Source organism: Musca autumnalis, unplaced genomic scaffold (genome assembly GCF_047663935.1).
Source record: "Musca autumnalis isolate F117 unplaced genomic scaffold, ASM4766393v1 scaffold_4, whole genome shotgun sequence".
NCBI lineage: Eukaryota > Metazoa > Arthropoda > Insecta > Diptera > Muscidae > Musca > Musca autumnalis.
This window is the reverse complement of record NW_027411977.1, coordinates 136,357,510-136,370,075: the sequence shown is the minus strand read 5'-3', so window position 1 is coordinate 136,370,075 and position 12,566 is coordinate 136,357,510. Positions and strand designations below refer to the sequence as shown.

Sequence of the window (12,566 nt, the reverse complement as noted above, 5' to 3'; positions counted from 1 at the left end):
AAGAACTTCAATCTGATCTCCCGGGAATCACTTGCGAGACATAAACTGTGAATTTGCCGACGAACTTATTGCAATATATAGCCCTTCTTATTATTTTTGACAGTAATGTTCCATCTCCTATTCCACAGACTCATCCATCAAGGAGTCCTGTCTTAGAAGGACATGACCCTTATGAGGTTACCTTCTGTCTCTCTGAGTTGATGTTCAATAGAATAATTGAGGAAGACGCCTCTGTTCGATAGAGAAGGAATGACTGTAGTGTTCATCTAAACGTTCGACAGAGGGTTGTTTTCACAGTTGCTCACGGAAAAACTTTCCCGACTTCGAGTTGCACTCTCCTTCAGGAGACCGTCCAATTTTCTGCTCTGCATATGATTTGCGTCACTAACAACGTCTATGGTCGGTGTAGAGCTATAGTCCCCGCCTGAAAAAATGTCACTTTTTGCACTGGGTGCTGCGTAGTTCGTGGTCGGTGCTGTGGTTGTCATCAAAGGTGTTGTTGTTATTTTTATTTAAAAAAAAACTGAGGACGGTGATGGCATAGCCCTCTAATACCGTGACAGGAAATTGACATGTAATCCGTTCTACTAAATTAGGCTTTTAAATTTACAATAGGGTAAACCAGAAAACACAGATGAGTGTTTGCATAAAACCACGATGTTAGGGCATCTCTTTTTAGGTAGGACAGTACTAACTAGAAAAACGAATCCTACCAAAAATTGTGAAAATCAGATCATATTTTGGTATAATTTTGTGGGGTCCAAAATACATAAAATCAACCTATCGGAGCTATACCAAAGTCCGATCCGATTTTCACAACTTTTTGTACGATTCGTTTTATAGCCAACAGTAAAATAGTAAAAACAAGTGAGCAAAGGCTATAGTCGGGACGGGGCCGACCATGTGATACCCTACACCACTACCCCTGTGCATAAGCGTTTCACTGGTAAACATTTCTTTTATTGAATATAATCCGACTACCACCAAAAATAATATGCCTCTTTCTCTCTGGGACCCCCATAAGCAACCAAAATTTCGTGACCATCCGATCAAAATTACGACCTGTAGCTTGATTGCAAAAAATGGAAGAATTGGATGCATTACCGACTATTGTGGTATCTCCCTTGTTTGACCACCTTCGCCAACCTGCTTTACACCAATGTAAAGGTAATATTTTCTTCTTCCATTGACAGGCTTTGCCGTTAGAATACCCCTACTAGAAGCCGATATATTCACAAAGAATAAAACTTTGAATTTGTCTCCAAATAAGTTTTTCCCCATTCCGACTCCTAAATATTATCCGACTGTCATTAAAATCAATAGGCTTCTTATTCTGTGGGGCCCCCATCTACCCACAAAATTCGTGACGATCCGATAAAATTGCGACCTGTTGCGATATCTCTGTTGTTTGAGCAGCTACGACAACCCACTTTACTACGTTGTAAAGGTGATACTTTCTACTTTCCTTGCCAGGTTTTGTTTTTGATATACCTCTTCAAGAAACAGAGATATTGGCTTTGAAATAAAACGTAGACCTTTTCTCCAAATAAGTTTTTGCCCATTTCGACCCCTGAATATTATCCGACCATCATTAAAATCAGTAGGCTTCTTCCTCTGTGGGACCCCCATTAACCCCTAAAATTTCGTGACAAAACAAACAAAAAAAAACATTGTTCCACAACATCCCATACGGGACAAGGTAGACTTCTCTCATATCAATGAGTGCACCCCGATTCATATTTAGCTCAATGATATGGGACCTACTGTTTATCGCCGAGTCCGAACGGCGTGTCCTAAGACACCACTTGTAGAGAAGTTTTTCAAGGCTGAAATACTCAGGAAATGTCGCCAACATTACTGAGGGGTATTTTGCCACAGTTGAAAAATGTTTGGTGTTGCCTGGCCGGGGAATCGAACCACCGACCTTCTGCGTGCAAGGCGGGCGTGCATACCATTGCACCACGGTGGCACCCATTTCGTGACGATCCGATCAAAATTGCGACCTGTGGCGTGATTACAAAAAAATCGGAAAATGGGATGCATTATCGACTATTGCCATATCTCTGCTATTTGACCACCTACGACAACCTACTTTACGTCGTTGTAAAGGTGATATTTTCTAATTTCCTTGCCAGGTTTTGCTTTTGATATACCTCTTCAAGAAACAGAGATATTGGCTTTGAAATAAAACGTAGACCTTTTCTCCAAATAAATGTTTGCCCGTTCCGACCCCTAAATATTATCCGACCATCACCAAAATCAATAGGCTTCTTCATCTGTGAGACCCCCATTAACCCTCAAATTTTCGTGACGATCCGATCAAAATTGCGACCGGTAGCGTGATTTCCAAAAAAATAGAAAAATGGGATGTATTACCGACTATTGCGAAATCTCCGTTATTTGGTTACCTACGCCGACCTAGTTTGCATCATTGTAAAGACGGGATCTTCTACTTTCATAGTCAGGCTTTGCTTTTGGAATATTTTTAAACAAAGCTGTGATATTCGTCAATATAATTAAAATCGCAAAAATGAAAATTGGGGTTTTATTTGCTGCTATTGTGATATCTTCGTTGTTTGATCACCTACGAGCACCTGCTGTACATCATTAGAAAGGTGATATTTTCTACTTTCATTGTCAGGTTTTGCTTTTGGTATACCCCATACAGAAGCTGAAATATTTGCTTTGGAAAAAAACGTTGTCTTTTTATCCACCTAAGTTTTTTGCCCTTTCCGACCCCTAAATATTATCCGAACATCACCAAAATCAATAGGCTTCTTCCCCTCCGGGACCCCCATCAACATCCAAAATTTCGTGACGATCCGATCAAAATTGCGACCTGTAGCGTGATTACAAGGTTTAGATGGACAGACGGACAGACGGACGGACTGACGGACGGACACACATAGCCAGATCGACTCAGCTCGTCGAGACATTCATTTTGGTATATATAAGTATGGGTCTACGACCATTATTTCGATGCGTTACAAACTTTTTGTCGAAAACCAACTTATAATACCCTCCCCACATAGTGGTGTAGGGTATAAAAATTTATCCATTGGACCATAAATGCGGATTTTATAGAATTTTCGTGAAAATGCATCTTTGGTGGCACGGGTTAACCGATCGCCATATAGTTTCATATATAAGGTTCTTGGATCAAATGGAAAAAAAAGGTGGTAGGTCTTTCAAGAAAAAAACTTTTTCGTTTTATTGGGCCGCCATAAAGTCCGTCTCTCTAACTGGCTGGTGCGCACGATAACTCTCGATGTTGTTCAAGTTTTGGGTTATCGTAATATTTTGTCCAAACTTAGTTTAAGTTCGATGATAGGCCACTTGAAACTACGCCCTCGAATTGCTTGAAGATTGTTACCCCGGTGTTCAAGAATCCTTCCTTTCTTCTTCCGTTCGCTAGAAAAAAATAATTATTTACTGTTGTTTTTATTGTGCCAGCATTATTTTGAAGTTATGTTCAATTTTGTGTTGATGTCGCCAAGAATTGTATTATTCAATAAATTAATTGCAGTCACTGGAAGTAATCTTTTTGTTGGCCGCCGCCTTTTGCCAGACATCATCATCTCCCTCATCACATTTAGTCCAAATGACTTTAAACGAAGACATGTATACACAATGAAATTTCACACAAATCGAAATGACGATTCATTCGACTCTCGGTTTTTGTTTTCAGGGTTTCTCAAAAAACGAAGGCAATGCGTTGTCCATTACTCACCATGATAGCACCAATGCCTATTGTCGCAAATTTGGCGCTTTCTTCCGATAGCCCCGAACTAACGAACAGTGATGTTGAGTAATAGAAAACAGCATTGATACCACTGAATTGTTGCGATAGCTGCATAACAATGCCAATGATCAGAGGGGCTCTGAGTGTGGGCGAACATATCAGTTCCATTGTGGATATATGACTTTCGGATTGTTGGGCACGCTCTTCGGCACGCATTTCTTCGATGTCTTCATCGACGGTACTTGAGGCACGTAAACGTCTGAGTGCTAATTGAACGAGAAGGAAAAAAAAACGGAAATTCCAAGAATGAAATAATTATTAATTAGAGTCATTTGTTGTGATTTAATTTTATTGTTGTTGTTTTTATTTTACCTTTTCTAGCTTCTTCTTCCCATTGTTTGGTAATTAACAGATATCTAGGAGATTCTGGACATACCGGCAGTAAGATTAATTGTAAAACTGCAGGACAGACAGCCAAACCCAATAGAATGGGCCAGCCATCATTGGTTCCTAAAATTTGTTCAATACCCAATACTTGGGATAATAGTAAACCTACAGTCACAGCCAATTGATTAACAGTACCTAGGCCACCTCTTAAATTCAGAGGGGCAATTTCGGAAATGTACATTGGCACTAATGATGTGTTGAGACCTGTTTGGATACATCACTTATTAAAATGTACTTTGTTAACTTATTATTGTTGTTGTTGCTGTTGCTACTTACCGCAATTAACACCAATTATAAAACGGCCAAGGAATAACATTTCATAGGAATGACTAACTTTGGTAAAACCCATTAAACAGCCACCGGTTATACCCAAAACATTATTTAATAATAAACCACCCTTTCTGTAATGAAAGAAAAACACAATTTAAAATCAATATTTTTCGAAATCATTTTTAATAGATACCTAAGATATTAAGAAATTATTATATGAATGGTTAACCCGTGCCAACCGAGCAATTTTTGTTTCCATATTAATTTGTATGGGTCAAAGGTGCATTTGTTTGCTATTGTCTGTTCAAAAATATCTGTGGGTAAATGCCACGTTAGATTGTCCTACCATACTACCCCAATTCCACCGCGGCCGGCTCTATTGACCCGAGGAAACATCTTCTCGCACAGGGGCCGCCACTTCTGACATTACTGCAGTTTAAACGTGGATTTTATGAGTCGAAGAAATAAAATGGTCGCGGCGATTCAGGAAACGAGGCTGAACAATACCTGCAGTCTTCCGAGTTGTGATGGATACAACGTTCTTCGCTTGGATTGTACGAGAAGTAGGGGTGAGGTACTTGTAATCCTATTGCAACCGTCTGTCCAGTATAGACGTATCTCGCTTGAGATCGACCTTTATATACTAGGAGTATATGGGGGTAGTGGTGCAGTGTGAAACCGCCGAGATAGAACTGTTGAATGTGTATATCGCGCGATTAATAGCTGTGTCCTGAGTTATTCGGCTGACATCTGGGCACTGTTGGAAGGTGATAACCGGCTGGTCAATGCGCATCATGAGCTATGGCATTCAACCCTAGGGAATGACCAGAGAGGCATAGTACCGTCTGAGCAAATAGATATCTCCGCATTCTGCACCGTGAACAAGGATGCTGCCACCAGGATTAGAGGAGAATAGCATATTTCGCTTGACATATCCATCTTGTCACCTGGTCTGACGAATGACGTGACTTGGCAACCCATCATATCCCTTGGGTCGGACCATCTCCCTATCCTCATCTCCATCAATAGACCACCCGACTTCATAACCTCTGAACGCCGTACTTTCGTTAACAATGGAAAAGTTAACTGGCAAGGATTCAGGGAATTCACTAAACAACGCTTGAGAGAACTGCCCAATCCCTCTGTTGTTCGGGTAGCAGAGAGGAATTTCCGAGACATCGCTGCTACAGCCGTATTCCTGTTGGTCGAATACCCGAAGTAAGACCTAATTTCCCAGCAGAGGCGACGGGATTAGCAAATGAGCGTGGTGAGCTTCGCCGTACGAACTCTAGTGATCCCAGAGTCAGAGAACTGACAGTGGAAGACAATAGGTTAGTCGGTGGACACAAGCGGAAAGAGTGGCTAGAGCGTTTGAAGTGCTGCAACATTAGAACCGGTTGTAGTAAATTGTGGACAACGGTTAAAGCGCTATCGAAGCCTGATAAGAAGGATGATCGGACATCTGTCAAATTTAGCTGTGTGGCTATGGCAGATCCGAAGAGGTGTTTGTGGGCTACAAGGCGAAGAGAAGTGTTTTAAGTCGTTTGCGATCTCTTCAAGCCGAAGAGGAACCACTTAAGGTCATCAACCTATCGCTAGTAACCCTAATAGTCGCCGAAGATGGGCAGGGTGGTCCCGCTGCTGAAACCTAGCAAGGATACCAGCAAAGATGAATCATACAGGCTGATCTCACTTCAATCACCAGTAGCAAAGATACTTGAGGCATTACTCCTCCTCAGCATCAGAGCGTGTTATGCACGGGTTCCGAAAGCTGCATATTACCACAACAGACTCAACCAGGACAAACCGTGCCACAGAACAGTGATGGTAGCATTGGATCTGACCAAAGTTTTTGATACGGTCAGTCATGCTAAGCCGTTCGAGCATGTCGAGAATACTACCCTCCGGCCTTTTCGGAAACGCTGGTTCACCAACTATTTGTGTGGTTGCCAGTCATACGTGGAATTCAGAAACAAGAAGTCCAAACCGTAGTATAAAACAGGGAGGGGTGATATGTCCGGAACTGTTTAACCTCTACCTCTACTTTCTGCCAATCCACGCCCTCCCAACGGCATGGAGTTAATTACGTACGCGGATTGATAGCATTCGTAACAGGCTAAACGCCTATCTCATCGATCTTGTTGCGTTCTATCACGTGAGGACTATAAAAATATCCACTCCTATGTCTACAGCCACACTGTTAACCATATGAACAGCGCAAATGAAGCTCCCACTGAATGTACAGGTGGACGATTCAATAATTTCGACCATAAACTACACAAAAGTTCTGGGGATCACATTCGATACAAGTCGTCCGCGCATGCCGCCGATATCTGCTATAAGATGAGAAACAGGAACAAGGTCCTCTAGCCGGTAGCACTTGAGGTGCGGTTAAAGAAAACTTGTTAACCACATACAACGCGATAGTTCGGTCTGTGGTAAGCTATGCGGCGCCAGTGTGTTTTGCCAATGGAATAACTTGCAAACCTCCTAGAATGCAGCCCTGAGAAAAGCAACAGGGTGTCTCCTCATGCCTTCAGTGGAACATATGCTTGAGGAGTCTATGATTCTGCCGGTGCGTCGGCACAAGAGAATATTGTCGATGCAGTATTTGCTTGGATGTTATAGGCAAAACGATCCAAACCACCACATAATGGAGGCCCCTGACGCCCAGGCGAGTCAGGGATGATTTTTGTGATTAGGAGATATAGGTTCAGAGACACAAAAGAGAACCTCTTGATCAACAATCTTATCAGGCAGATTAGATTATTCATAAAACCATCCAAACCAACACCTAATGGATAGGCCCCTGAGGATCTTCGTGATCTGGAGAGGGAGACCCAGAGATACAAAAGAGAACATCTAGATGAACAATATTAACAGGTATGTTTGAGAGATATTCACACTGATTCAGTCGCTGAGGCCTTATGAGCCTATAGTATGAATGCTGTCCTCGAAGATAACTTACCGCCAAGGCAAACGAGAGACGTGTTGGCGCAACTAAGATCTGGTTGGTGTAGCCGCCTCAATTCTTATTGGCCCAATAATGATGGCACAAAGCAGAACATGTGCCTAGCATTCGGCACCGGTCTGCATAATACGTTGCACCCTTTTAACTGGCCATTCAACCAAACTCACCTAACTCCACTCTCACTTTGAACTAATCCTATCTAGGTGGCATCCTTTCTAAACTTGTAGTTGGGGCAGAGCCGAATCAATAAAATGAAGGCATACACATACATGTTGAAGCTGCTGCAACAACAACCATACTACCCCATTCCAACGCAATAGTTATGTCCCAATACGAATAGCCGTAACATTTAATATTTTACCATATACATAAAATAAAGATTCTTTCTCACTTACCTTCCGAAGCGATTCGCCATCCAACCTCCACTGAAACCGCCCAGCATACCACCAATGGCAAATATTGATACCGCCACAGAGTACAGCTGTTGTATAAATTCTTCACTGATATCCTCGCCAAAGCGATCTTTGTACACATCCTTCATAAAGTTTTCAATATTCTTTTCGGGCGCATTTATCACACCGGTATTATAACCGAACTGTAACATACCCAATACCGCCGAAAATATTGAGTATGTTAGGAAAAAGGTAAGACCCTGAAAAAAGAAACAGAAAAACAACATGTGAATTATTTATGTCGATTTTATGGAGGGTGCTAAAAACGGAGGCTCATTTTAAAACTCTTGTCTTTAATTGAATTCTTTTCTTTTTAAGATGGAAATAAAAATATGGGGCTAAAGGGGGAACAAAATTAAAGATATGTGGTTTATCTAAAAAAAAGTTGGCAAATGACATGTTTTGTTTTGGAAATGAATATGAGGCTGGAATCTTTTTGTTGTAAGAATTTCTGTTCAATGAATGAAAAGAAAGGAAATTAAATAATAAAATATAATAAACGAATTAAAAGTTAATGCAAATGTATCATCAAAGGAATTGAAAACTGATCCACTCACAAATCTAAGAATACGTTTTTATTTACGAAATTTCGTGGATTACATGTGAGTTCCAAATTAAAAAAAAAAAATTGATAAATGATAATGTAATTGACAATTGAAATCCGCTGGATTTCGTAAATGTATAGTACGTTATTTTTTGTCATTATTTCCGATATTACAGTATCAAGGGAGAACATGCACTTTTGACTACCAATTTTTGTCCAGTGCCTATTTGCATCTTTATACTTGTTCATGGGGGTTTTTGAGTGAAATCGGACTGTTTTGCAAAAAGTGGTTTTTGATTTCCTTTATTTTTTGCAGTGTTGATGTTGCTCCTCAGCAAAACATCTGAGTATATTTTAAGATTTTTTTACTAACGGTTCCAGAGATATCGCGCCTTAAAAAGTCAAATTCTGTAAAAATTATATGCAAATAAATACTCATAACTTCTTTAATATTGGTCCAAATAGAAAACATATTTTTTTTTTGTATTTTTTTATCAGCTATCGTATAAAGAATAGAATACAAAAATGCCAGATTTAATATTAAAAATCAATTTTTATCAATGATTGTACTCTTCGATGTTCTTCAATTTTTTTAAGCTACGATTAATTACAAAAAAATTTAAGTACTATTTGGTAGTGGGATTCGAACAATTACTATTTTTTTCTTAATTTTTTTTAAATTTTTCCCTTGTACCAGTGTGAAACATTTGTTATTTTACAAAATAAATAAATAAATAAATAATTGAATAAAAAATAAAAAATTACATTCTTAACATTTGTTTTGTTATTTTATTTACTGATTAACATCTTAAAAACTGCAAAAAAATAAATAAATAATTAAATAAAAATTAAAAAAATTACATTCTTAACATTTGTTTTGTTATTTTATTTAGTGATTTATCTTAAACATCTTAAAAACTGCATCAATTTTCGATTTTGAAAAATTTTTCAGCAAAATATTGTACCAGCATTAGTGGGTATTACTGAATGAAGTTTTTTGTGCCCGCTATTGTTTTAGCCATTGCATATCTCAAATTTAAATCCTATTTCGTATTTAAATCATCATCTTCTGAAGAAAATATGACGTTATTATTTGGTAAATTTTCGGCTCGGATGCCCATTCATATAATTTGCAAGTGTGGTTATTTGATTATCAATTTAATTAATTTATTTTTATTTTAGTTTATTTCATTTTTCATGTTCAAAAAATGAAGCAGTTTTTAAGATGTTTAAGATACATTCCTAAATAAAACAACAAAACAAATGTTAAATTAAATGTAATTTGTATTTATTTTTGGTAAAATAACAAATGTTTCACACTGGTTAAAAAAAAATATTATATTGACAAATTTTAAAACATTAGGAAAAACATAGTACTTATTCGTGTCCCACTACCAAATAGGACTTCAAATCTCTGTAACTAATCATAGTTCAATACAAAAATTTCAAGAACATCGAAGAGTCCAATCATTGATAAAAATTGATTTTTAATATTAAAAGCGAAATTGCACCCGTTCCCACTGTGCATTTTTTCTATTTTTTGTAAGATAGCTGATAAAAAATGAAAAAATACAAAAACGATTTTCTTCTATTTGGACCAATATTAAAGAAGTTAAGAGTATTTCTTTGCATGTAGTATTTACAGAATTCGACTTTTTCAAGGCGCGATATCTCTGGAACCGTTGGTCAAAAAAAAAATCTGAAAATATACTGAATTGTTTTGTTGAGGAGCAGTAGCAACACAGCAAGAAATAAAGGAAATCAAAAATCACTTTTTGCAAAAGTGTCCGATTTTATTCGGAAATCCCCATATACATACATATTTGATTTAGTGTCCTCTCAGGTAAAAAACAAAGTCTGCGGTATAGTATTTGTCGTAAAAAAAAAATATATATATATATGTTCAAATATTTTAAAATCGGATTAATAAGAACAAAAGTAAAACACAAAATTTACAATTAAAAATGTATTTTATTTACTTACAAATTATTAAATAATTTATTAAAACTATATTAGAAAATAAAAACTAAAGATAAATAAAATAATAGCATACGATATAGACCAATTTTGTTGCATGTAGAAGAAATTATGCCACAACAACAAATGCCATCTTAGAGGAAGCATAGCTTCGTGCTATCAATGCCCATATCCCAGAGAATATTGGCATCCCATACAAGATAAAGTAAGAACGGCGTTAAGCCGGACCGAACTTTTTATACCCTCCACCTCGAACTGTATTGAAATAAATAGGAACAAAAAGTTTCCTTTCGTGTATGAATTACTAAGATCTTCCTCCTCGTTAAAGCTTATTCCTTAGAGGAATAGAATACCTTATCTGATGAAAATCACTCTATATTGATATTTTTATGCGTGGAAGTTTTCTGCCCATTGAGCGTCCAAAATAACAAGTTACATCCACTTCAGAAGGAAAATGTGGCGAGACCCTTTAAAAGAACTCACATGTGATGTCATCATTGTTCTTTCCAAACGATGGGCAAATAATTACAAATTTTCGAAATGACCTTTTGTATTCTCCGACAACACGCAATACCATATTACATCAATCTCGGTTCGAAAATTTGACAAAAACCTCTCGAAATACATAAAATGGGCAATGCCGTTTCTTGGGGGCTAGACTGAAACCTGTATATATATGGATAGTTTTTTGCGAGTATGGTTTCTATCTACTAGAAACAAAAGATTCCAATTAACAAACAATCCGTAGAAAAATGTAATTAAATCTTCAAAAACGCTTAAATCGGACCTATAATGTCTGAGGGTGTTTTGTACCTGTAATAATATTTTGTACCCCTAGCAAAGACTAAATACGAAATTTCATTCATTTCGGTGGCGAAAACTTTGAAAATACCGAAAATCTGGGGTACCTTTCTATGGCGGTTCGTTGTATACCCCCCAAAGGAGACTAAATTCCAAATTTGAGGCATTTCGGTGCAATATTAAGGCCAAAAATCTTCAAAATACCGGAAATCTCGAGATCCAGCTCTATGGGGGCTATATGAGAACGTAGACCTATACCAACAATTCTCATCAGGAATTTCATATATCCTCTTTTAAAACTTAATATGTACAAATACTCAGCCATTTCGGTGTCATAATCTCGGTAAAACCTCCAAATTATCGAAAATCGAAATGGACCGTTCTATGGAAGTTATATGAAGACGTGAATCTATACCGACAAATTCACGGTTGGAAGATATATGTCTCTAACGAAGACTAAAAAACAATATTGAGACCACAAATTTTAAAATACCGAATATCGGGAGGTGCTTTCTATGGGGGCTATATCAAAATGTCGACCGATATATCCAATTTTCAATACCAAACATCCTAGGAGTAGTATAAACTTCTACACCAAATTACAAACCTCTATATTAAATATTGCGAACTGTATCTTGATTTCAACAGACAGACGGGCATCGTTATATCTACTTGGAGCTATACGCCGATGGAAAATATATATCGTCACCATAAATGCCCGAAGACGTAACCGACATCAAAATTCGTTTTTTGACGTAATCTGATACATAAAGCTAAAATACATGCTCTGGTAAAATTTCAAGCTTCTACGTTCAAAAACAACGATCCTATTCAAGAAATGGCATTTCGGAAAATGGGATAATATTGCAGATTTTGTTGTAATGGAGGATCTCAAAACTAAGCAATTCCGCGGTTTTTGTTTCACTACTTATTCCCCTTCGTATATGATCGATAATATCCCATATACTCGACTTCATAAGATTAATATTCCGTAAAACAGTTTTTAATTTTATAACGTTTTTTGCTTCTCCTGTAAAGTTTTGGTTTTGTGGGTTACGTCTTCGGGCATTTATGGTGACGATATGCTTTATTGGGTCTTCGGGGAATATTTCGATGTATTACAAACGGAATGAAAAAGTTAATATGCCCTCCATGTTTTGGCGGAGGGTATAAAAGGGGAGTGTGAAAAGTCGAGTCAGCATATGACTTACAAAAAATGTAGCAGGAGTGGCGGAAGTTTCTAGTGTATGTCTTTAGTGGACCCAAATCATCGGTAATTTTGGGGCCTATATCTCAGGACATATTGACTTCCCCTACCAAATACGATTGTAACGACTACGATCGTTACGATTGTAACGACTA

The 12,566-nt window shown here is 37.8% G+C and overlaps 1 protein-coding gene across 1 annotated transcript in view; it reads right to left on the bottom strand.

Moving 5' to 3' along the window:
- Positions 1 to 12,566, bottom strand: part of Glut1 (Glucose transporter 1) — a 209,758-nt gene that overhangs the window by 47,381 nt on the left and 149,811 nt on the right. Inside the window, 4 exon segments of the mRNA XM_073984030.1 lie at positions 3,731 to 4,008; positions 4,115 to 4,393; positions 4,466 to 4,590; positions 7,826 to 8,082. Of these exon segments, the coding sequence (XP_073840131.1) occupies positions 3,731 to 4,008; positions 4,115 to 4,393; positions 4,466 to 4,590; positions 7,826 to 8,082 (939 nt within the window).